Genomic DNA, 23,250 nt, shown 5'->3' on the forward strand with positions numbered 1-23,250 from the left:
TGCATGCAGGACAATGAGTTTGGAGTTTAAATAATGCTCTCATAGCCATTCAGGTAGAAAATAGTGGGGTTCAGATTTGAACCCACATCTCTGACTCTAGTCTCCTTCCATTAAGCCATACTGTCTCCCAAAGAGCTAAATTTATAGTTATCTTATTGTGCCAGATACTTCATATACATTATCCCAAATTTTCACAAAACCCTGTGAAGTAGGTATTGTTATCTGTATGTTACCAATGAGAGTCAGGCTCCAAGAAGTTAGGTAATGTGTCAGAAGTCACATGGCTGCTATGCAGTAAACCAGGACTTCCACCAGGTGTGCCTGGCACCAAACGTCATGCTTTTACCCTTCACTTGATCCATCATCGGTCATTAAGGTAATCAAGATGTTGGTGAAAATATTTGCTACAAGTCTTTCAAATGCTTACCTATAGAGTAAAACTTTGATAATAGAATTGCAAGAAAAGCAGTGTCATGTGTTAATTGTATTTTCTGAAAGGTGAGAGCTATTTCAAGAACCCTTTTCTAATTTCAACTTTGATTAGATTTTTAAATAAAATGTATTATTCTACTTATTTTAATAAATATTCTATAACTTAGGGAACAGGATCTTTGCTGATTTGGGGACTGAAAAAAAATCCTCTTATTCTGTATTGATTCTCATTTGTAGAAGTTTGGGCCAATGTGTACTGATCCCCGTTTTTTTACTGAAATTGTCACATTAATCAATCCCTTATATGTAAGAGACTGTTAGAGCTTCCACAGTATTAAAATTAAATTCCACTAAATTTTAAGCAAGTTTGTGAAACTTTTACTACTGCTTATCCTCAAATAGAGATGAGGGTTTTTTTCTCCCTACATATGGGTCTTTACAAAGCCTCCATCCATATTATGGGATAATCTTCTCAATTATTTTGAATAATTATGTGCTGTTTAGAGAATATGCATTAACCTAAAACAACTTCAATCAATACTAATTTAGGATGCTTATAGAGGTTGATTGATGAATAGGTAAAGGAGGAGGTAAATATATTTAAAAAGATTTAGTAATTATTTATGGGTATATAATCTCGTATCCAGTTTTGGAAGTCACTGTAAACAAATTCTTCAGAATCACTTTCAAAAGCAACATAAAACACAGTCACATTGTGAGGATCAAGAATATATTCTTATAGAACAACTGATACAATCAACAACATTTGTATTCTACAAATGGGCACCTGTGGCTTGGGATAAGTTTCCAGAAACAGCATCTTATGTGGAGGCAAAGAGTTCTGAAGCACAAATGACTTATGGGTGAAGATGACAAGCACTGGGAATTATCAGATAACTCAAAAGAGGGCTTTTGTGATGTCATCAATGTGAGAAGATGCATGTGAAGAGTTTGCATAGACATATTTCACTAAACGTGAGACTGGGAAAAGCAACATAATATGTGATCCTCAATAAGCAAGTCAGGCCTGGGATACCTGCTAGACCCCTAAAATGTAAAAGGCCCTTCCCTGGCACTCCTATTATCTGATCCTGTGATAGAAACGCTTTTTGCACATGGTGGAGAGCTCAAGGGGTGCCAGAAAATCCCTCTTTCGGCAATGTGTCAATTCTGAGGACTGCGCAGAAGCCTGAGTGGAAAGTTACTGCTGCAGCTTTCTTAACCTTGTCCACAGAGTACACAAGAGTCCCTTTATAAATGTGTTAGAGATGTTAAAAACAAAACTACAATATGTTTGCCTTTTCACCAAACTTTACGCCAAAGTGAAAACTCAGTTCCAAGAAATTATTAAAAGGGTCACCTGATTTCTGGCCAAGACAATTTCTGGCCAATCTGCTAAGACAAAATGGAGTCATCTTATTGCTTGAGAGTCTTCCTCAATGGCTTTGATCTTGTAATCATTTTGTTTTTTTTGTGTGTGATGAATGGCTCTAGGTGCCTTCATTTTGGCATTAAGCTAGGAAATGATTATATGCTCATTACTGGAACAATCTGAGGTCTTCTGTGGATGGGGTATACGAAGAGAGAGAATATGTGTAGTCTCCGTCTCAGAAGAAGTTTGATCTTTGTAACAAGAGAAGATAAATAGGCAAATAAAAAGAGGAGGTTTGAAGGTATTTGTCTGTGGAATTTGGCGAGTGTAAAAGTTGGCTTCCTTTGTAAGAAGGAAGTTGGCAAGTTCCATCTTGTTTCCCACAAGAATTTTTGTGATGGGAGTGATAATGGTTTCAGGTGTGGCTACTGCATTTTGGGCATTTTTCCTGGGCGATAAAACTGACCTGAATTTCATTGGATAAGCCTGTCTCCTTGTTTCCCTTGGAACACTAAAAAAGGCCAAGGGGTAGGATAAAATTCAGACGTTTTGAGAATTTCAAGAATTGTTAAGTACTTTTACATCTAAGAGTTGAAATATACAAAATTTTAAAAATGAGATAAGATGTCAATATACCTTTATGAAGTCTCTTTTTTTTTCTTGCCCTACCCCTTTTTCTAATTTTTAACAAAATAAGATTTAAATAGAAAATTTATGTGCTCTAGGAGCCCTGGGGGAATTCCTAATAGACTCTTTTAAAACTTGTGTCTCAAAATCAACTTATTAGATGCAGAAAACTATCTTCTCTGTAATGCTATTAATATTACATTTTTATTTCCTAACCTCAGGTTTCTGAAAATCATTTTGTTTGCTTTCATTCTTTTGTAGTTTCTAGTAAAGAAAAGGGGCAGCTTCATGAGGAATTCTATTGCTTCTTTGCAACATATATTAAATGTGTGCAGGGGGAAATAAGTCTTAGTTGGAATATATGTGCATGTATGTTATGTATATTCATAGACTACTTTGGAAAAGAGAGGAAGGAAGCTTTGTTTTTAGTTCACCAAAAGACGAACTGACTTTCTTGGAAGTGTTTTCCTAGCATCATAAAAAAGTTAACTACAGTTTCCATCTAGAGAAGTATCCCAGACATTTCAGCAAAAGTCAACCAAATGTTTCTGAATTCATATGCTCTTACCCCTCAGCAAATTATATACTTCATGCTCTCAGGGACGTATTTAATGTTCTTTCTGATTGCAACGATAACATTTATATCTTAGATTGAAAACTGCTAAAGTGAGTGAGACATACCTTTTCAAAGTCAAACTGTCTTTATAAAAGCTATACTATTTGTTTATTCAGTTATGATCATAGTCAGGTCCATATTCCAAATCTGGCCCAATACAAGAAACTCAAAGCCACAATAAACATTCAGTTTGGTGTTCTCCATTTGGCACAAGATGATTAACTGATTAGCAGGAAAAATTCTCCGGGTTTAGCTGGTAGCTGTTACTATATTTAAATCACAGCACAAAGGACATCTCCAATAGCTCCTATGAAAATACCATTTCATATGAGTATAAATAATCATGAACCAAAATATTTATGCTTATAAATGTCAAATACCAACCAAGAACATGCCAAGATACAACTTGGTAGACACAAGTCTTTTCCAGAAGGAAGTACATGATTAAAGTCAAGCTCTGAAGGAAGGATTTGAGAGCAAACATTTCCTCTCTACTTTTCCAGGTTATTTAGGGAAGTATACTAGCTCATTTAAAAATGTATTATTTATCAGCATTTCAGAAGAGATTTTTAAAAGTTAAGTTCCTTTATCAGTGAGAGAATATAATCTCATAAGAAACAATTCTTTAAAACCTACAAATTAGCTTGAGTATATTGTAAAGGTTGTAGAGATTATAAAGAAATGTCAATAATTATGTTTTATGGGAATTGCTGTTGTGATAAAATCCATGTAAATCTGATCCAAATGACGAAAACTTATATGAGAAATAACTTTAATATAATCTGATGTGTCACAAACATGCAAATCTGAACTGTAAAAATATATTTTCTTTTAGTTACCATATTACCTTCTAAAGACATAATTTTAGGTGTGAATGAAGATTCAATTTCTAAAATCTGCAGCTATTTTGGATAAATACCACTTACCCAAGCACAAAAGAAGCCCTGGATATTCTTTTTGAGGCTGATACTTATTCTAATTTATACCTCACAGCTTGTAAGTGGGGAACATATGTGACTTACCCTATTAAAACAGTGCTCATGATTGGGTCCGTAAAAATGCTGGAGACATCTCACGTTGTTTTTGTTGACGATCTTGTTGAAGAAGTCGTTGACATATTTGATAGGGAATGCACACACGGCAGATCGATCCATTGGTTCGGCAGAATCTGGCTTGCTTTGTGCAAACACCCCGAAGAGAATGTCATCATTCAGGCTGGCTCCTATTTGCCTAGCAAGTTGGGCCCCTGGCTTGCTGACATATGCAGCCTGAAGGATATTAAACACTTCCTTTTTTGTGGATCTCTTTTTTCTCTTTTCTGTGAGAATACACTCCAGAGGCATTTCCATGTAGGAATGCAATGCAGAGTTTATGGAACAGAACCTGATTATTCTTGTGTGAAAAGTCTGAGCATTTAGAGTTTCCCTTTGGACCGTCAAGAAGTAAATAAAATTGTTGCTTTCAAAGGCATGGACGTACTTAATGGGGTAAGAATCTCTGAACTCAGGTAAAACATCAACGTAGGACTGGTCCGTCAAAAACATAAAACCATCTCTTGTTTCCTTTAGCCTTCTCACTGATATCGAATGCAACGAATGATCTGGGAAATAAGAAGAATTTATGGTATTGCCTACAAAGAAGTTGAGGAACCTCTCCTTTACAGATAAAAGGACTTTGGTTCCGAGGGCGCTCACCACGCAGTCAGGACACTGGCTGGGCTCTTCTGTCTGCGGGGAGAATACGCAGTGAACCTCCGACTGAATGTCAGCAGTATGATTGCGGGGAAAGACATGTCGCTGGCAGGTTCCTCTGTTGACGCTGCCACAGCTAATGAGTTGGTCATCATAGTAGGTGTCGACAACCAGAGCCATGTTGATGTTATCTTTCCAAACTCCTCCTGATAAATTGGCTTTGCTGCTGCAGTCCTGACATGGGAAACAATCTGGGTGTTCCAGCACAGGCCCTGTCCTGTGCTCAGCAACCTTCTGAAGGTCTTCCTCATTTAAAACATAAATGTAGTTAGTGGCACCAAGGAAAATGTGATGCTCATGTAGAATGACATTCTGGATGGGTGTTTCTGCAGTGAAGTTGGGAAGCTGATACTTCATATTCACGTTCATCTCGGACTTCGTTAGTGCCTCTTTACAGTCCCCATTGCTCCTTTGCACCAAGGTAAATAGGAGCATGAGGATGCCAGGTGCAAGCACAGCGGGGGCCTTCATTGTGAGAGGTTTATCTGTCAAAATAAGTTCAAGGCAAGAGAAGTTCAGTTGTTAGAAACAAAGAAGAGAAAACTGAAGGACCTATACCATTTAAACTATCAGAAATAAAACTTCCCAACTGGACTTTTACATAGAAGGAAAGCAAAAACTCTAGCCAATTTCACATAAAGATGCATTGTGCGGTCAGACATGACTCCACATAGTTTAATTTTAGGACTCAAGGCATGAACGAATAATTTTAGAGAACCACTGAGATGCAAACAATGTTTTGTATTAAGGTTGATACAGTAACTAAGTTAGACTCATTCAGCAATGAAAGAAAAAACATAGCGACTTTCTTTCTTAACCCCTTGCTGGTTGTTTAATGTGGTTTAATAACTGTAGTTAATGACTAGGTTGGTATTTAAACTTTCTGTGTTAGTCAAGTAAAGGAACTGCGGTTCAGATTCATTTATTCTAGAAATCACAGCAGGCATTGTTTCCTTGGGAGCATGTAGAATTACTAGGCTAAATTTAGCTTCCTTTTGGAAGAAAACAATCATAAATTCTAGAAGCAATATGAATACATGCTGTTTATAGGATTTTGTGTGGAGAGGAAAGGTATGGTTATAATTTGGCTATAGTTAACCTATTGTTTCAGACAGACAAATGTTTAATGTAAGATCACTGGGAACTGAAAAACATCAGGCTGAAAATGTATAAAATAAAACATAATCTTCAGAACTAAAGTCCTAGAACTACTTCTCAGGAAAAACAACATACTTTTTCATTACCAAGTCAAAAAGCTATTTAGTAAAAAGAACATTATTTTAACATTCCATTGTATGCATATAGACAGTATTTCTATGAGGAAATGTGAGTGGGCTTGTTATTCAGTTTTTAAAACTTAAGGTGCGTAAGTTACAAACATTGTGGTTTCTACTTATAGTAATTATAGACAGGGCAGTAGGTTGGAAAGGAGAGGCCTTAGAATGAATAGAAACTAAATAGGTATGACTTTTTTAAATAGCATAATACTGATAGGACAGAGGGAGCCTCTAAAAACATGCTAGGCATTATGGCTGTGCCAAAGACTAACCCTGGATCTACAAAACCACATCAGAAATCACTGAGCAGCTGTTATATGCAGGGCTTTGTGCTTGTACTATGAGAAATGGGATATAGCCCCTGCCCTTCAGTGAAGCTGCAATGTGGCTGAGTGATAACACATATATGCTGATTATTGTGGCACTGTACATGGCATTATAGTACTCTGCATAGCACAAACCAAAAGCTGCAAGTGTTAAGGGAAAAAGGCACAGCCTGTACTTTGGATTATTATGATCATGAGAAATAGAAACAAGTTCACTATGTTGTGAGGTCCAGGAGAGCAAGGACAAGGTCTATGTGGGTCATCACTGTATCCCAAGTACCTGGTACAGTGCCTGAGATGTAGGAGGTATTAAACAAATATACATTGAATACATGATGAATAAAAATTAAGCCGTAAATTCAAAGCTTCATAGCAGTTAAGTGTAGTAGCCAAAATTTGCATCCAAAACTTTTTGACTCCAAGTGAAAAATAATTTTACCCTGCTAAGAGTCTAAGAATTGGGGACTTTAAGAGGTGATTGATAATCATTAAAGAATTTTGAGTTAGAGAGTCATATGATGAAGGCTTTACTCTACATTGATCTGGAGGCAGGGTGGCCTAGAGCAGAGAGAACTTGGCAATGGAAAGACCAGTTGACAGGCTATTATTATTTCCCATAATGAGGTAACAAGGGCCAGAACAAATATGGTAGCCCTAACGAGAGAAGGGATGAATAAGGAACATATTTGAATAAGTAGGATTTGATACCCTAATGTATCAAACACAGCACAAAAAGGAAAGCAAAGATGATTAGCAGTTATCTGGAAAAAGTATAACAAGTTATAAAACTAGGGTAGACTGCACTAGGAAGTTAGGCTGAATATATGGGAGTGATAAATTGGTTTTAACCATGTTGAGCCGGATGTGCTGCTGGGAAATGAGTGCATGTTCTCCTACAAGGATGACTAGTAGGTTTTATGTTATTCACCAGGAAGCAGGTGCCTGGAACAAGTGAAGAATGAAAACTCTGAGCAGACACAGAATTAGTGCCAAAGAATAGAGGTGGAAATGAGAAGGATTCTAAGAAGCCTGCCTTTACTGGGAAAGTGACATGATCAGTCCCAGGTGAAACAGTGTCTGTCCCAGGTGAGATACATGAGTGTCAGGTATTCGCCATTGCTGCACTAGAAGGAATAAAAATTTAGAACTCGATTGGCAGAGTAACAGAGGCTCCACTCGGACTAGAAATAAACTTTGCACATTATCCGCATAGAGGTGATGGTTCAAACCAAGAGTGGGTATGTTCCTCATTGGACTCGGTGAAAGAAGAGAAGGCAAATGACCTAAATCTTAGGGAATACCCAAAATGGAGAAATCTGTGGAGGAGTCAAGAAAGGATAAGGTCAGTAAGGCATCAAGAAAGCCAATATTGCACTGTGTCACAAAAGCCAGGCAAGGGTCTCAAGAAGGAGGATGTGGTCCACATGGAAGCTCTTTGTTGATCTTCGTGACAGTAGTTTCTTTAGTAGTGTCAGATGTTAAATTGAGGGAATGGGTGATGAAGTAGTAGAATGTTTGGGAAGACAAGCAGAAAGGAGCAAGAGGGTGAAAAGGAGTTTATTCTTAAATTGGGGGAAAGACATAGGCTTGTTGGCAGGACCCTCCTTTCTTCTGCTAACACTTATTGAATGTCTACAAAGGCAAATGCCCTTCCCAGGGAAGCTCAAGTTACTTGATGGAGGCAGTGAGTTAACAGCTATTGGAATGCAGAGGAAGGGAGACCAACTTGACTGGAAATGATGCTAGAGCCGAGTCTCAAAGGAGGACAAAGGATGAAAATTCCTGGCCAGGGGCAGTGGGTCATGTCTGTAATCCAAGTACTTTGGGAAACCGAGGCAGGCAGATCACTTGAGGTCAGAAGTTCAAACCCAGCCTGGCCAACATGATGAAACTCTATCTCTGCTACAAAAAAAATAGCGCGGCATGGTGATGGGGTCCTGTAACCCCAGCTACTTGGGAGGCTGAGGCAGGAGAATTGCTTGAACTTGGGGAGCAGAGGTTGCAGTAAGCCAAGATCGTACCAGTGCAGTCCAGCTGGGGTGACAGAGTGAGATTTCATCTCAGAAAAAAAAAAAAAAAAAAAAAAAAAGAGAAAAGAAAAGAATGCCTAGCAGGCAGAGCAGTTTATGCAAAGGTATGGAGGCAGTAGAGAGCACGTGACATGGTCAGGAGAACTGCTAGTAGCTGAGTTTAGAAAGTGGGCAAACCAAACTGGCAAATGAGAGAGAGAAAATTATTGAAGCAGTACTCCAAAGGAACATACTCAAGAGCCCTGGAACATACAGTGGCCACTTTTTTTTACTTTTGGAGACAGAATCTTGCTCTATTGCCCAGGCTGGAGTGTGGTGGCACCATCTTGGCTCACTGCAATCTCTACCTCCCCGATTCAAGCGATTCTCATGCCTCAGCCTCCCAAGTAGCTGGAATCACAGCACATGCCACAACACCAGGCTGATGTTTTGTTTTTTGGTAACACATGGTTTCCCCACATTGGCCAGGCTGGTCTTGAGTTCCTGAGCTCAGGCAATCTGCTTTCCCAAAGTGCTAAGATTACAGGCATGAGCCACCATACTTGGCTTAGAGGTCACTTTTTCTGAGACAGCAGGAGAGGACGAGAAGTCAGATGAAGATTAGGGTACATGGTCATCTTCTGAAAGTGATGGACACAGAGGAAGATCCAGGGGTGTCAGACTGAAGGAAGAGGTTTAGCATGACTACAGCAGGTATGCAAAATGAAGTCAGCAAGAAATGAATGAAAGGATTACTTAGTAACTCTGTGAGTTCCTTTAAGAGAAGATACCATTAGTACATGCTGTGATGTCCTCTTCACATTCATGAAAGATAGAAGAAACCAGAGCAGAGGGTCAAGGGCACAATAATTTTCAGGGTCCAAATGAAGCCATCTGATTGGGGATACAGGCTATGAAGGGATAAGCAAAGCTAGAGGACTGCAGTTGGACCAGAGGGCAAGATGAAACCTCAGTAAAGCAAAGCATTGGAAGAGGTATAAGCCATGTAATAATAAAAATAACAAGAACATGTATTGAGTGCTTACCATGTGAGAGGCATTCTGCTAAAGCCTTTGATTTACTCTTCATCAACGCCCTGTGAAGAAGGAAGTATTATTATCCTCCTCTTCTAGATAAGCAAACTTGCTAAAATCACACAGTTAGAACCAGGATTCAATTCCACATCTGCCTAACAAGAACACATCCATGCCGCTAAGTGCTTCACTATACCAAAGCAGCTTCCCAAGCGAGGCGGGAGCATGCACTAGAACAGAAGTCAGACAATCAGACCTCTGATGTTAGCCCTTTTTCTCTCCAGTTGTGTGACTCCAGGCAATCCTCCACCTCTGAGTCCCAGGGTCTGATATTCTCACATGACTATTTTAAGGATCAAAAAGAGATCTCATCTATGAAAGCGCTGTGATCAATATAAAGTATATATAAATGTTTGCTATTTTATCTGTAATTCTCATTGTTTTGTAATGTACTAGTAAATTTTTGGTGCTGGTAGAGAGAATAACAAGGAATAAAAGGAAAGGATTAGGAACAAATTGCTCTACTAGCGGGCAAATACAAACTGTAAACCAACCGCAAATGTGTATCTAAGCCATCTATAGCATAATGGGAAAAATAAATGTCAGTGAAAAATTAACTGCACTTTTCAATATGGTATCAGTGTATCTAATAAAATTGAGCCTAAAAAATAATTTATTGCTGTATTTTCTGTAGAAATGATAATGTAAGAAAGGAAACAAATGAATTATTATTGCCAGAAGGGAGAAAAGTATTATAACCAATTTTCATTAGTTGCTGTCCATTAATGCAGTACAAAGTGTGAGATGCTTTTTTTCTTCTAGGCTTTTTGAAGGAGCCCTCAAAATGATCTGTAATCCCAGCACTTTGGGAGGCTGAGGCAGGCGATTCGTGAGGTCAGGAGGTTGAGACATCCTGGCCAACATGGTGAAGCCCCATCTCTACTAAAAATACAAAAATTAGCTAGGTGTGGTGATGTGTGCCTGCGATCTCAGCTACTTGGGAGGCTGACGCAGGAGAATCATCGTTTGAACCAGGGAGTCAGAGGTTGCAGTAACAGAGATCACGCCACTACACTCTAGCCTGGTGACAGAGCAAGACTCAGTCTCAAAAAATATATATGTTAGAGATATTATATTAAGCTATGTTTTTAAAATAAGGTTCATATCTTAAGGTTGGCACACAAGTCACACACTGTACGAAACCTCAATGGACAAGAATCCAAGAAAATGTATGTACACATGTAGAAATAGGCTTTTTGTTATTTCATTTGATGAGATGGAAAATCAGTGGGGAAGGAGAATATATTTTCTATTTAAAGAAAAACCCTTGCAGAACACAGTGGAGTTAGTACCTTACTCTCCTACACTTTCTTTATATTATCTGTTGCCATATGGTGATGCCATTTTTCAAGTGAATAAATCAAAGAAAGGTTAACATTTTTTTAATTAAAGAAAAAAATGGGACTAGCGATCATTGTTTATGACAGAATTTTTAATTAAAATATGGGTTTCTGTTTAAACCTCAGATAATGAGAAAATGGAATCACCAAAAATGCCCCATTTCCTTGATCATTCCCATTAATAAAGGCCCTTCCCCATTAACAAAGGTATGTGTTGGTCAGATCACATCTTTTCTGGCAAACGTTTTGTGTCCTTCCTAAGGAAAGGAGAGAGACCTTTTAGAAGTATTTGGCTGAGTTGGGCACTACAATTACTACTAGTTAAACGAGTGACAGCTGAGAGGCCAAGTGCACAGGCACTGGGCTAGATTGCAGGGTTTGAATCCAATCACTGTCTATGTTACCTTAGGCAAATAAGTCTAAGCCTCTATTTTCTCATCTAAAATATGGGCATGATTATAGTACCTACCTCATTTGTGAGACTTATTCTAAGGATTCAATGAGCTAATGCATGTAAATCACTAAGAACACTGCCTGGCCCACAGTAGGTCAATATATGTTCTCTATTGTTTGTACATGTCCACCACAAATACTTGTAAGCATCTTAGTGTCAGATATCATACAGAGCGCTGAAGATACAAAGATAAATAAAACATTTTCCAAATGTCAGTGAGCTCTCAGGTGAGTAGTGGACATAGACAGGCTATAGTTTAAACTCAATATGGAAATGTCTATAGAGGCCCTTAAAGGGGAACTTAACCAGGATAAAAAGTCACGTGGGCTTACCAGTCAATCAGTCATGGTGCTTTCCTCATAAGGCATTCACAATTCTGAGGTCAAACACTGGAGAGGACCTAGTTTTAGCTGCGGCAGTGGAGCTGGTTATTTGTATGACCCAAAGCAAGTCACCCAACTCCTCTGGCATCAACTGCTTTCTTATTTGAAAATGACAGTACTGAACCAGCTGTGTGCTGAAGGCCTCTGGTGCTGGCTCCAGACAGCCTACTATGTACCTCTTCCCAACTTGCGTTTCAGTGACCTCATCTTGGTAGCCTGAAATCAGCCATGGTGGATGTGCTGACGCAGTAGAAATCGGCAAACACTACAAATCAGGGCTTGTTATTAAAGCCCATAGAGGGATGTTTATTAAATATTTAATGGCATTCTCCTGGGTGGAACTAAAGAACTTCAAAGTATTTTCCAAATCTAATAATTTTCAACTCTGAGATTGTTCCTCTATGATTATATTTTATACCAATGCCATTGACTTGGCATATATTGCTTTCACTTCCTCTTCTATATAACTTGCCAGATATAGCTGTGTGAGCATTTTAATATTTATATTGGTAGTGAAATATTCCAGAAATACTTTCACTTTTTGTGTAATTTTGTCTTGATACATTTATCCCCCTATGATATGTCTGGATCAGGCTTTCAATATAGACTGTCTTTTCACTGTTTCTGTTATTTTTGCTATCTAGTTATAGCCATTTAACCAACTTGGAGTTCCTTACTAAAAGGAACACGTAAAGATGATTCAAACAGACTGACTAATTCATTCTCTTAAAACGTTGTACACATATCAGGTAAAAGTGAATCACCTATAAAACATTTCTTTATTTCATTTCAGATAAAAGTTTAAGGTAATGTCACTGGCAAAACATTTCCTGGGAGTGATCATCTTAATGGCACCTTGGCCATGAAACTATTGATATTTAGGAGTACTTCCTTTAAAGAAGACAGCTATGTTATTAACAGCTACAAATATCAGCTCAGCCTACCTTTAAAATCAGCAACTTGATCTGTCCACCATCTGCCTACCTTTAGTTTTCTCATTCAAGTAGCTTACATTGGTCTTTTCATTTCCCAGAAATATAGCAATACATTTAAATCTCTAAGTATTCATTGAGTACCTGCCAACACTATCACTGTCCTCATCATAAAAACATTGCAGAGCCTATGTATATTGTATTCAAACCCTGATTCCTCAGGAAAAAACCCAACAGGGGTAATAGAATAAATTTTTTCTTAAGAGAGAGACTTTCTAAACCTTGACATGGATAATTTTGCTTTCTCTAGAAATTAATTTTCTTAGAGGTCATAACTTATAATTATGAAGATAGCACTTTATAGTGCACAAGATATGATCAGTTCCATCATCTCTTCTAATCATGATTATAAGGTAAGCATTATTCCCATGTTTCCAGATGACAAAAGTGAGGTTCAAAGAGGAGAAAATATTATCTAAAATGTACTAAATAAGCAATTCAGTTCTTCTGAGTGTATTTCTAATTGTTTTAAAATGTATGGTGCTTATTGAATTGTTTTAAATTATTAAATTATTTGCATTTCCTGCAAAATATTTTTATTATGAAGGCATAGTATTTTAATAAACACTTCTTTTTACTTGCCCAGAATCCACTGTCTCTTACACTGGCAACTCTTTTTTAAAATTCTTTAAAATTTTTTTTTTTTTTTTAGAGACAGGGTTTCTCCATGTTAGCCAGGCTGGTCTTGAACTCCTGACCTCAGGTGATCCACCCACCTCGGCCTCCCGACGTGCTGGGATTACAGGCGTGAGCCACCGTGCCCGGCCACACTGGCAACTCTTTTGAAAACTCTCCTTCTCCTATTTGCTGGGACTGTCAATTACACGGTCTACATCTTTCAACACAGAATGAGTGTGCAAACCAGTCTGGCCTTTCAATTAACTCTAATCTCTTGACAGGGAGCTTGGTCAGAGGTGAGTATGTAGCCAAAGCAAGGCCAAATAGAATCTCTTTTGGGATTTAATATGGATGCTGGGAGAGGGTCTCTTTGCTTCTGAGAGCATGAGCACTAAAGATGATGTTAACTTGGGATGTCTGATGCCCATCTTTGCCACTACATGGAGAAAGTCCACCTGAGCATGAAACTGACCTGAGAGGCCAGAGAGCCCAGATACGGAGAAAGACAGGGTCCTGATGTGATTGTTTGAGTATCTGTGTCCAGCCATGTCTTAAGCTAAGGGGAGCCAGTAAAATTTCTTCTTTTCTTCCTTATTTCTTCTTTAAAATAAGTTTAATAATGATTCTTTTATTCTTTGCTCCTGAAAAAGTCCTGAGCTAACAATGTCCAGTAGAAAATACTACAAACTTGAGTTTAAACACAAAGTCAAGTGCATAAGCCAACTTTATGTAAAATATTCCAGTAATTGGGACAAAGATGATCTCTTTACTTGCTTGAATAATTACTTTATATGTTTCACGTTGCATTGGGGAACGTATCAATTAGTTAAGATTTCTGAGGTAGTATATTAGTTTTTCTTATTATATAATTCCAAAATCTTCTACAATATTTATATAAGATCATCTCAAAATGAAAATAATGGATCTAAGTGAAGAGTTAAGATATAAAAACTGGAAAATATTTCAACCTTGCTTTTAAGTACATAAAAGGGATTTATGATGATGGAATGTGGCTGAGGCCCCATATTAAGGAAATTACAGTCATAAAAACAGCCATGGCTAAATCTCAAGGAAGACTTGCCAGAGTGAAACCTTAAGGAAAAATCTTAGCCCTGTCCACATTTATATTATTTCTATTAACTTTAAAAGTAGGCCCATTAAAATAAAGTTAAAATTTCAATGAAAGATTCCTGATGACATTTAAAATACTGTATTTATAAACACTCACTGTTTATGAAGAGTCATGTTACATTATATCATATGATGTTAATCAAGTATTTGGGAGCACCCATTGCATGTGGTGTACTTGATGAGATACTGAGAGTTTCTTCCCTCAAAGAGTGTACAGTCCGTTGGATTTGAAGATAACAGGATAAATTCCGAAATCTAAAGGTGTAACCTAAGTGGAAAAGTGGATATATCTACTGGGCTGAAAGCAAATTTTTAAGCATGCTTAGTTGAATGTTTGATTCTTATGCCTAAAGACTGAACAGTTAGTGTTATGATCATCAAAAGAGCCTACATTGATGTTAAAAAGATGAAACAATACACTGTGTGAAAAATCCCTTCTGTTGTAGCCAGACACTACCTTGACGATGGTTTCTAACAGTGAATCGAAGGGACAGGAGGAATCATCAGAATTTTTCAGCCCATTCAACTGTTCTTTGGTATAATCACATGTAAATGACCTCAAAACACACAGGAGACAATTATTTTTAATATTTACAGACTAGATTGCTTGACCACATGCTTTGTAATATTCTTCCCAAGAGACAAGGTGGAGAGACTGTGGGCTTTAGTGTCAGACAGACTTAGACGGGATGTGAATCTGGCCTTTACCACTGACATACCTTCTGACTTGAGTGTCAGTTTCTTTTGTTCAAAACATGGGGATAATGGTACACATCTCATGGGTTGGCCATGAGAGTTGGAGGTAAACTGTGAGAAACACTGTCATTCAGTTATGCAGCACACCCTAGCATTCAATAAATGTAGCTATGATGCTTATTATCCTAACTTGTGTTTTGGCCAGTTTTTGCCTGCCCTCATAAAAATGAGGAAGTTGGCACAATCCCTTTGGTGAGACCACTCCAAATACCTGGTGACTATTTCATCACTTTAGTCCTCTTATCTACAGTTTAAATAGTGTTATTTCTTATTTTCCCACCTTTTAGCCATCTTGTGGTTTTCCTCTAATCCTTGTTCAAGTTCTTGAAGTCCTTCAAAAATTGCCCTCCGAGACAGAGACCACAGTAAGGGCCTTCCATACTAGAGAAGTAAAACAAACAGGAATCAGTATTTTAACTCTTTAAAAAAGAGGCAGCCCAGGCCAGGCATGGTGACTCATGCCTGCAATCCCAGCAGTTTGGGAGGCTGAGGCCAGATGATTTCTTGAGTTCAGGAGTTTGAGACCAGCCTGGGCAAACCTCATCTCTACAAAAAATAAAAAAAATTAGCTGGTCGTGGTGATAACGTGCCTGTGGTCCCAGCTACCGGGGAGGCTGAGGTGGGAGGATCACTTGAGCCAGGAAGGCTGAGGCTTCAGTGAATCATGATCACACCACTGCACTCTAGTCTGGATGACAGAGTCAGACTCTGTCAAAAAAAAAAAAAAAAAAAAAAAAGAGTAAGCCCATATCCCAACTATCTTCAGCAAGTAAAGATATAGGATGCTGAATTAAATTTGAATTTCAGATAAACAATGGATAATTTGTTTAGCATAAGTATGTCCCATGAATGTATTTTATATGGCAATTCTAGTTGTCAGCAAATGGAAAAAAATTAGGGAAAAATCATCTATTTTACCCACAAAACTGAGATTGGACAGATTTGGGCCAAACCTATTTATCTGTTGGGGTAGAACATTTTTTAACCTTTCTGTGCCATACATGTATTGCAAAACTGTATAGCATTTTTTCTTTTGGGTTAGCTGCTGTGCATCTAAAACATGTTTTAAAAGTTCCAGACAGATGGCTTTCAGTGTCAGATGAAGACATAACTATGTGAAAGGAGTAAAGGTACCTTTTTCCCCCTATAAGTTATACTGTACGTGGCAGCCTGTCACTTACATGAAATTTCTGAAACAGAAAAAATATTCCCAGATTGATTTGCATGCTTTATTTATAATAAATGAGCTTATTAAAAAATTCAAATACAGGTGGCTATAGGAGATAAACAAGTTAAGCTTCATACAGGAATAATTTGCATGTGTTATAATTAATGTTTCCAGAGGGGGCTCTAAACAGTTTCTTAATTATTACACAAATGTTGTGTCTTTGGCAGATAGTGCTTTTATTCAGTTTCGTATCCACTTCTGCATTTATTTCAGTGATATCCAGTTTGTTTATTTCGGTGATAATCATTTAAAAAGTTGAAAATGACTGATTCTTAGCATAACAAAAAGCCAACTGTGCATTTTCTAGTTGTAACATATGATTGAGACCATTGTCCAACTCTGATATGGCAAAAGTAAAGATAAAAAGAATAGAATGCCATTATATTCTCAAGATTATCCTTTATAAATTCGTATTCTGTCAGCAAACATCTTTGTCCTTTTAAGAACGGTTGAAAATACTCAACTTGTGGGAAAGAAGAATAAATGGACATTTGTTTTTAGCCATTGTGCATAATCTGAAAAATACTGTTCAGGAAATACATTGAACTGTCAGAGCCCTGATTGACAGATGAGCTTTCTTCCCATTAATAAACTGTAGGTGAGACAAGAATGTTTCATTGCCCTTGAAAGTGTCAAGGTTGAACTTCCCTAATAGTAAGAAAGTGCTAAAATGCATGAAAACCTACAAAAGTTTTTTTTTTTTGTATTTTTCAGCCAAATGGATGGACATAATTTTGTAATTCTGATTGTGTAACAGTGTTACCAGTTTTTGTTGAATTAATCCAGGAACACTGAATATCATAAATCCACAAGTCACATTTGAGAAACATCTTTCCAAGTCTATATGTTAAAAAAAAAAAAAAATCAGCCAAGCAACCTTTACCAGTTGCATTCAAATACAGGATTGGGAAAGGATAAACTGACTGAACAGTCAGAATGTGAACCGCTGAAGGGAGGCAAATTGGAGAGGAAGCTGTTACATTACTCATGAATGAATCAGACATTCCCTCCGTGTTTGAAAATGTCCTCGGCATAAGGCATGGTACAATTCCAAACGAGGAACTGTGCTCAGGATTGGATTTATATGACTGATCAGTTTCCTCTGGTGTTATCGAAAGCAGACATCAAATGGGTGAGGAGGAATGCAGGTGGTGAGTGAGCCCCATTCTTTTCATAGTGGCTGCCACATAAAGAAAGAGAAATCAGCACCCAGGGATAGAGAGACAAGGGGAGAGACATGAGGGTGCCAAAGGCCAGGCTCCCTCTAGTCCCAAAACGCAGAGCATTTGAATGAGGTGGGAGTTCCTTGTAACACTATTTTCTCTTAGTTCTGAATTTAATTAGCTTATTTTCTCACACCTGAGAAATTTTCTTGGAAATCAATGTTTGCAAGTAGACGCTGACCCTGGAATGAACTAAGGTCTCTTTTTCAAGTTCAAAATTGTCAGTATATGACATTTTCTTATGGGTTTATAGACAAAGTTGACAAGAACTGTTAGAAGTCATGAGAATGCTGCGAATGTGAAGGAATAGCCTAACCTGGCCATATTTTGTATAGATGTGGATTTACTGAGCGAGCATAATGCAATTCTAACAGTGTTGGAAGAATTAAAAGCATATAAATAGCATTATGTTGAGATCAATATGTCGCCAGAAAATAAAGAACCAAACAAAACTTTCTACAAAAATCTTAAATATTTTCAAACGGAGAATGCTGAGCAAATGGATTCTTGTAAAACTAGGATAGCACAGAAAAATAATTACAGAATCCAATTTCTGAAACTCAGTAAACACTCTGGATCCTTACAAAATCAATAAAGCAAAAGGTTAGGAGAACCTGAAAACAACTGTGCTTAGGATCGCATTTACGTAACTCATCAATTCAAGGAAAATCAATTCAGGGCAGGTTGTGTGTATATAGGCAGTATGTGTGTTTATGGGGGAGGAGAGAAACAGAAGAGAGAAAAGAGGGCAAGAAATTAAAACAAGTAACTTTTCCAAAAATACAGTTGCTGCCCCTTGACTGGGAATCTTCACCTTCCACCCGCAATACTCCCAGCCTGTGCTGTAAAGGTGTGAGCATGTCACTGGAACAGCAGAGGGAAGAGCTAACTTTGTAGACAGAAAGTGGGGCTGACAAGTATTTCAGAGGAGATACTGCTTGAGCTGTGCCTTGCAGGATAAGTTGGAGTTGCTCAGGTGCAGGTGAGGTAGGCAACCAGACATTTTGGGTGGAGTGGACTCACACACAGGCACCTGGGGAGAAGGTGCAGGGTTGTTCAGGAAGCTGCAATTAGCATAGAGGCCAGGTGGGCTGGGGTGACAGTGGAGGAAGGTATAAAATTAGGCTGCAACCACATCACAGAAAGTTTTGTATGTTTTGTTGAAGGGTCTTCAGAGAGTCCTGAAACCCATCTCTCAAATATCACTTTTGCCTATCCAATAGCTATTTAAGACCAAATTTGACAAATATTTATTGGGATCCTGCTATGCATCAGATGCTTGGTATAGATCAGTAAACAAAACCCAACACCCCTGCTCTTGTGGAATTTATTTTTTAGCTGGGGGCAACGATTAATACCCATAACAAGGTGATCATGTAGTGTTTTAGAAGTTGATGTGCATTACAGGGAAAAACAAAAAGCAGGACTGGGGTATCAGAACTGCCTGGAAGACAGGTACAGGGATAGGTTTATAGCTTGGAAATTGGGAAGATAGCTTTTGTGGACCCAGCTATCTGAGATGGGAAAAGAGATTTCAGAGCAGAGGCAAGAAGGAAGAACTAAGAGCATGGTTGGTGTGTTTGAAGCACAGCAAGGGGACCAGTAAGCCTGGGCTTTGGTGACTGGGAGCTGAGATCAGGGAGGGGAAAGAATCAGAGCATCTAAGGTCTTGCAAGGTCCCTGGGAGATTCAGGTTTTTATTGGAGTGAGATGGGGAGTCATTGCAAGGTGTTGAACAAGGGGGGATTATGTTAGAAGGTAATCATCTCCATCGCGTGGGAGAGAACACTGCTAGTGGCTGGGGGGAGGCAGTTCAGGGCAAAGGTGGAGCAGCGAGGCCAGCTGGGAAACTCCTGTGGTATTCCAGGAGAGGGATCCCGGTGGCCTGGGCCAGGGAGAAAGGAGAGAGTGAGGAGATGTGGCAGAATTCTGGTCCTATTTTAAAGATAGAGCAAACTATTTTGTCACATGCCTCAGATCAAACTCCATCCAAATTTACTGATGGAGTCAGATCCGAGGCATGTGAGAAAAAATGGAGTCGAGAATATTCCAAGGATTTTGACTTTTTTAATGGAGGCAATGGCTTTGTCAGTTACCAACATGCAGACTCTAGTTGGTGAAGCAAGTTTGTGGGATATAAGAAGACCAGGAGTGTAGTTTTGCCCATGACGGAGATTTTATTTATTTATTTTTATTTTGACATAGAGTCTTGCTCTGTCTCCCAGGCTGGAGTGCAGTGGTGCCATCTTGGCTCACTGCAACCTCTGCCTCCTGAGTTCAAGTGATTCTCCTGCCTCAGCCTCCCGAGTAGCTGGTATTACAGGCACACACCACGCCTGGCTAATATTTGTATTTTCAGTAGAGATGGGGTTTCACCATGTTGGCCAGGCTGGTCTCGAATTCCTGACCTCAAGTGATCCACCCACCTCAGCCTCCCAAAGGTCTGGGATTACAGGCATGAGCCACTGCACCCTGCCTGACAGATGGTTTGTAGGGATCTAAGTGGAGATGCTGGGCATGCAGCTGGATGTTTGTGTCCTGGGGTTAAGGAGAAAGATCTGGGCCAGAGATTTAAATTAAGAAGTTGTCAGTGTGTAGACAGCATGAAAAGCCATGAGAGTGGAGGAGGCCCCGAGGAGAGGAGTGTAGAGAATGAAGAGAGGAGGACTGAGCACTGGGGACACCAAAGCTAATAGGCCAGGAGACAAAGACAGATGGGACAAGAGACCAAAAAGGAGCAGTCAGATATCCTTCTGGTACTCCATCTACTCCCACGAAACCCGCTCTCCCTCTCTGTATCCGACCTCAGGGCCTAACATGCCCCATGTTTCCAGAACATCATCCTTGATGCCCACCAACGAGTATTATAAACATATCCATCTTCTTAGTGGCTTCCATGCCCATGGTCAGGGCAGCATCCCTTCTTACCTGGATTACTACAACAGCTTCCTCGCTGGTCTTCCCTCTCCATTCTCATCCTGATCATCTGCCCCCCAACATACCAGAGATATCTTTCTAAACTGACAATTTGACTATGTCACTTCTTTGCTGAAAACAAAAGGTCAACTCCTTAGCAGAGCTTACAAGCTGCATATCATTTGCTTCTGCCCCACTCTCCAGCCTTGCCTTTCACCATCACTGTATTAGAAATCTAGGCTCTGGCCACTCTGCCCTCTTCCAGTTCTTGAAGCAAGCCATGCGCTCACCCACTCTGAGTTTCAGCACGTGTGGATCCCTCTTTATGGATATTCTTGCCTTCACCTTCACACGGATAAGTTGTCCTCTCTCTTCAAGCCTTATCTTAGGTAATGGTTCTGGGAAGCCTTCTCTGATGCTTCTCTCGCTCTCTAGTAAGGGATTAGGAACTCTCCCACATGCTTGAACACCAAACCCACCTTCCCCTTATCCAGCCTTTCTCATGCTGTGTAGTAACTTATCTATGTCTCCCATCAGAGCGTAAGCTCCACTTTTAGCCCTTAGCATAGTGTCATTATGTGGTACTTGGTAAGCATTTGTTGAATGAATGGACAACAGGAACAATTAATATATGAAAGAATGTTCCTGGACAAAGTTTCTAGCACTATGGAAAGAAAGGAATGATAAGAGTACACAGATATTAAAGTGAGAAAATTTATATGGGCATAATTCAATATGGATTTTGTAGAGGAGACTGAAAAACCAAGAGTGGCTAAAAAAATGTCTATCTGGGTATCATAAGCCAAGGTAAGGAAAATAGGCAGAGGAGACTTGGAGGGCAAAAGTAATTAGTTGAGTTAATAACTCTTAGGTAGCTGCTGGTCATTTAAGTGGAGGAGTGTATAAGGTAGCCAACAACATAAAAGCGGTGGTCTGGAGAAAAGAGGAAGTGAGAGAGCAGTTTGTGAACCACTCGTCCATTGGCGTACTGGAAGTCACTGAGGTGAGATCGCCTGTGAATGTGTTTTGTAAGTAGAAAGGAGGAATTCAGATGGACCCTAAAAGAAGACTAGAATCGAACCTTTATGTTCCAAAGGGTAAAAAGAAAAATTGTAACCAAATAAAATGTGGACAGGTAAGCTAAAGGAGAACTTTCAAGAGGGGAGAAATAAAATGTATAGTGTCAAATTCTACAGAGTGGTCAAAAGGGATAAAAACCAGTGCCCATAAGATCTGGCCATGAGGAGGGTACTGGTGATTAGAATGAGGACACTTTCTTGGGAGTGTGGAACAGACTGCTTGAGTTGAACGACTTAAGAATCAATGGGAATGAAGAAAGTAGAGAAACTAAGTTAGACATTTATTTTCAAGAATTCTTTATTTAAAGGATAAGATGAAAACAGGACTGAATACTTAAGGAAATTATGTATTCAAGGTCCTATTAAAATGTCTGACATGTGTATTTTATTTCTTTCTAGAAGAGTCAGTAAGTTGAGTAGGAGTTGAATGAAAAATAGTGAAGCCATGGAATACTATGCAGCCATAAAAAATGAGATCCTGTCTTTTTCAGGAACATGGATGGAGCTGGAGGCTGTTATCCTTAGCAAACTAACACAGGAACAGAAAACCAAATAGTGCATGTTCTCACTTATAAGTGGGAGCTAAATGATGAGAACCTATGAATACAAAGAAGGAAACAACAGACACTGGAGTCTACTTGAGGCGGTAGGGTGGGAGAAGGGAGAGGAACAGGAAAGATAACTATTGGGTACTAGGCTTAATACCTGGTAATGAAATAAACCCTGTGACACACGTTTACCTATGTAACAAATCTTCGCATGTACCACTAAGCCTAAAATATATATATTTTAAAAAGTGAGATGGCAAGGGAGGTTTTAAAGATGGGAAGGGTTGTAGGGTGGGTAGGATAGATGGAGAAGGTGCTCGAAGGTGTGGGGAAGAACGGGGTCAAGACCTAGGTAGAAAAGACCTAGGACTGTTTCGTCCTTTGAGACAGAAAAGACTCTTCATCCTTTGAGACAGAAAGAGGTAATAATGAGTGACATGGAAACAACTTGCGTTCGTGTTTACTCTCTAAAATATAAAGGAAGATCTTATACTGAGAATAAAGGGAGCCCAAAAGATGCAAGAGCTTAAGAAATGGTGAGAGTATGAAATCACTTCAATGGGCACGGCGAAAAATGGGACTGGAGACATGCAAATAGATTTGCTGGTTAAGAGAGGCAGGTGCTATGAATTGGGCAAAATGGGAAAGAATCAAAACAAGAATGAAAATTCACTCCGGGTCATCCTTACGCTAATGCAAATTCTCATTGAATGCCTATACTCTCCATAGGCAGATTTGGGAATGAAATGGTTACATAATTATGAATTCTGTAGTAAATTCCTTGTGATGTTTATGTAATCCATCAAGTCTATAGGTCTTTATTAAGAGAAAATGCCAGCATTTGATTATTTTTATTTCAAAACCAGTTTTATTGAGTTCTACAAGGAATAACTTCAGGGAAAAGAAAACACATTGAAACAGATACTCTGCTCTCTTTTCAATAAAGTCAACAGTCTAATAATGTTAAAGAAATGAATCACATATAATGATCATCTAACTCTGAAAATTAAAACCCATTTAGGGATTATGAAGGAATCTTGATCCTGGATACCAGTCTAAGTTATTAGTCTAAAATCTT

General features: G+C 38.8%; 1 protein-coding gene across 1 annotated transcript in view; it reads right to left on the reverse strand.

Annotated features, from left to right (window-relative positions):
- Nucleotides 1-23,250, reverse strand: part of MET (MET proto-oncogene, receptor tyrosine kinase) — a 135,280-nt gene that overhangs the window by 102,046 nt on the left and 9,984 nt on the right. Inside the window, exons 2-3 of the mRNA XM_032276217.1 lie at nt 9,457-9,506; nt 4,070-5,283 (exon numbers count right to left, since the gene is read on the reverse strand). Of these exons, the coding sequence (XP_032132108.1) occupies nt 4,070-5,283; nt 9,457-9,499 (1,257 nt within the window). The 5' untranslated portion in view covers nt 9,500-9,506. The remainder of the gene's footprint in view (nt 1-4,069; nt 5,284-9,456; nt 9,507-23,250) is intronic.

Source organism: Sapajus apella, unplaced genomic scaffold (assembly GCF_009761245.1).
Source record: "Sapajus apella isolate SASKATOON/1434 unplaced genomic scaffold, GSC_monkey_1.0 scaffold7, whole genome shotgun sequence".
Classification (NCBI taxonomy): Eukaryota; Metazoa; Chordata; class Mammalia; order Primates; family Cebidae; genus Sapajus; species Sapajus apella.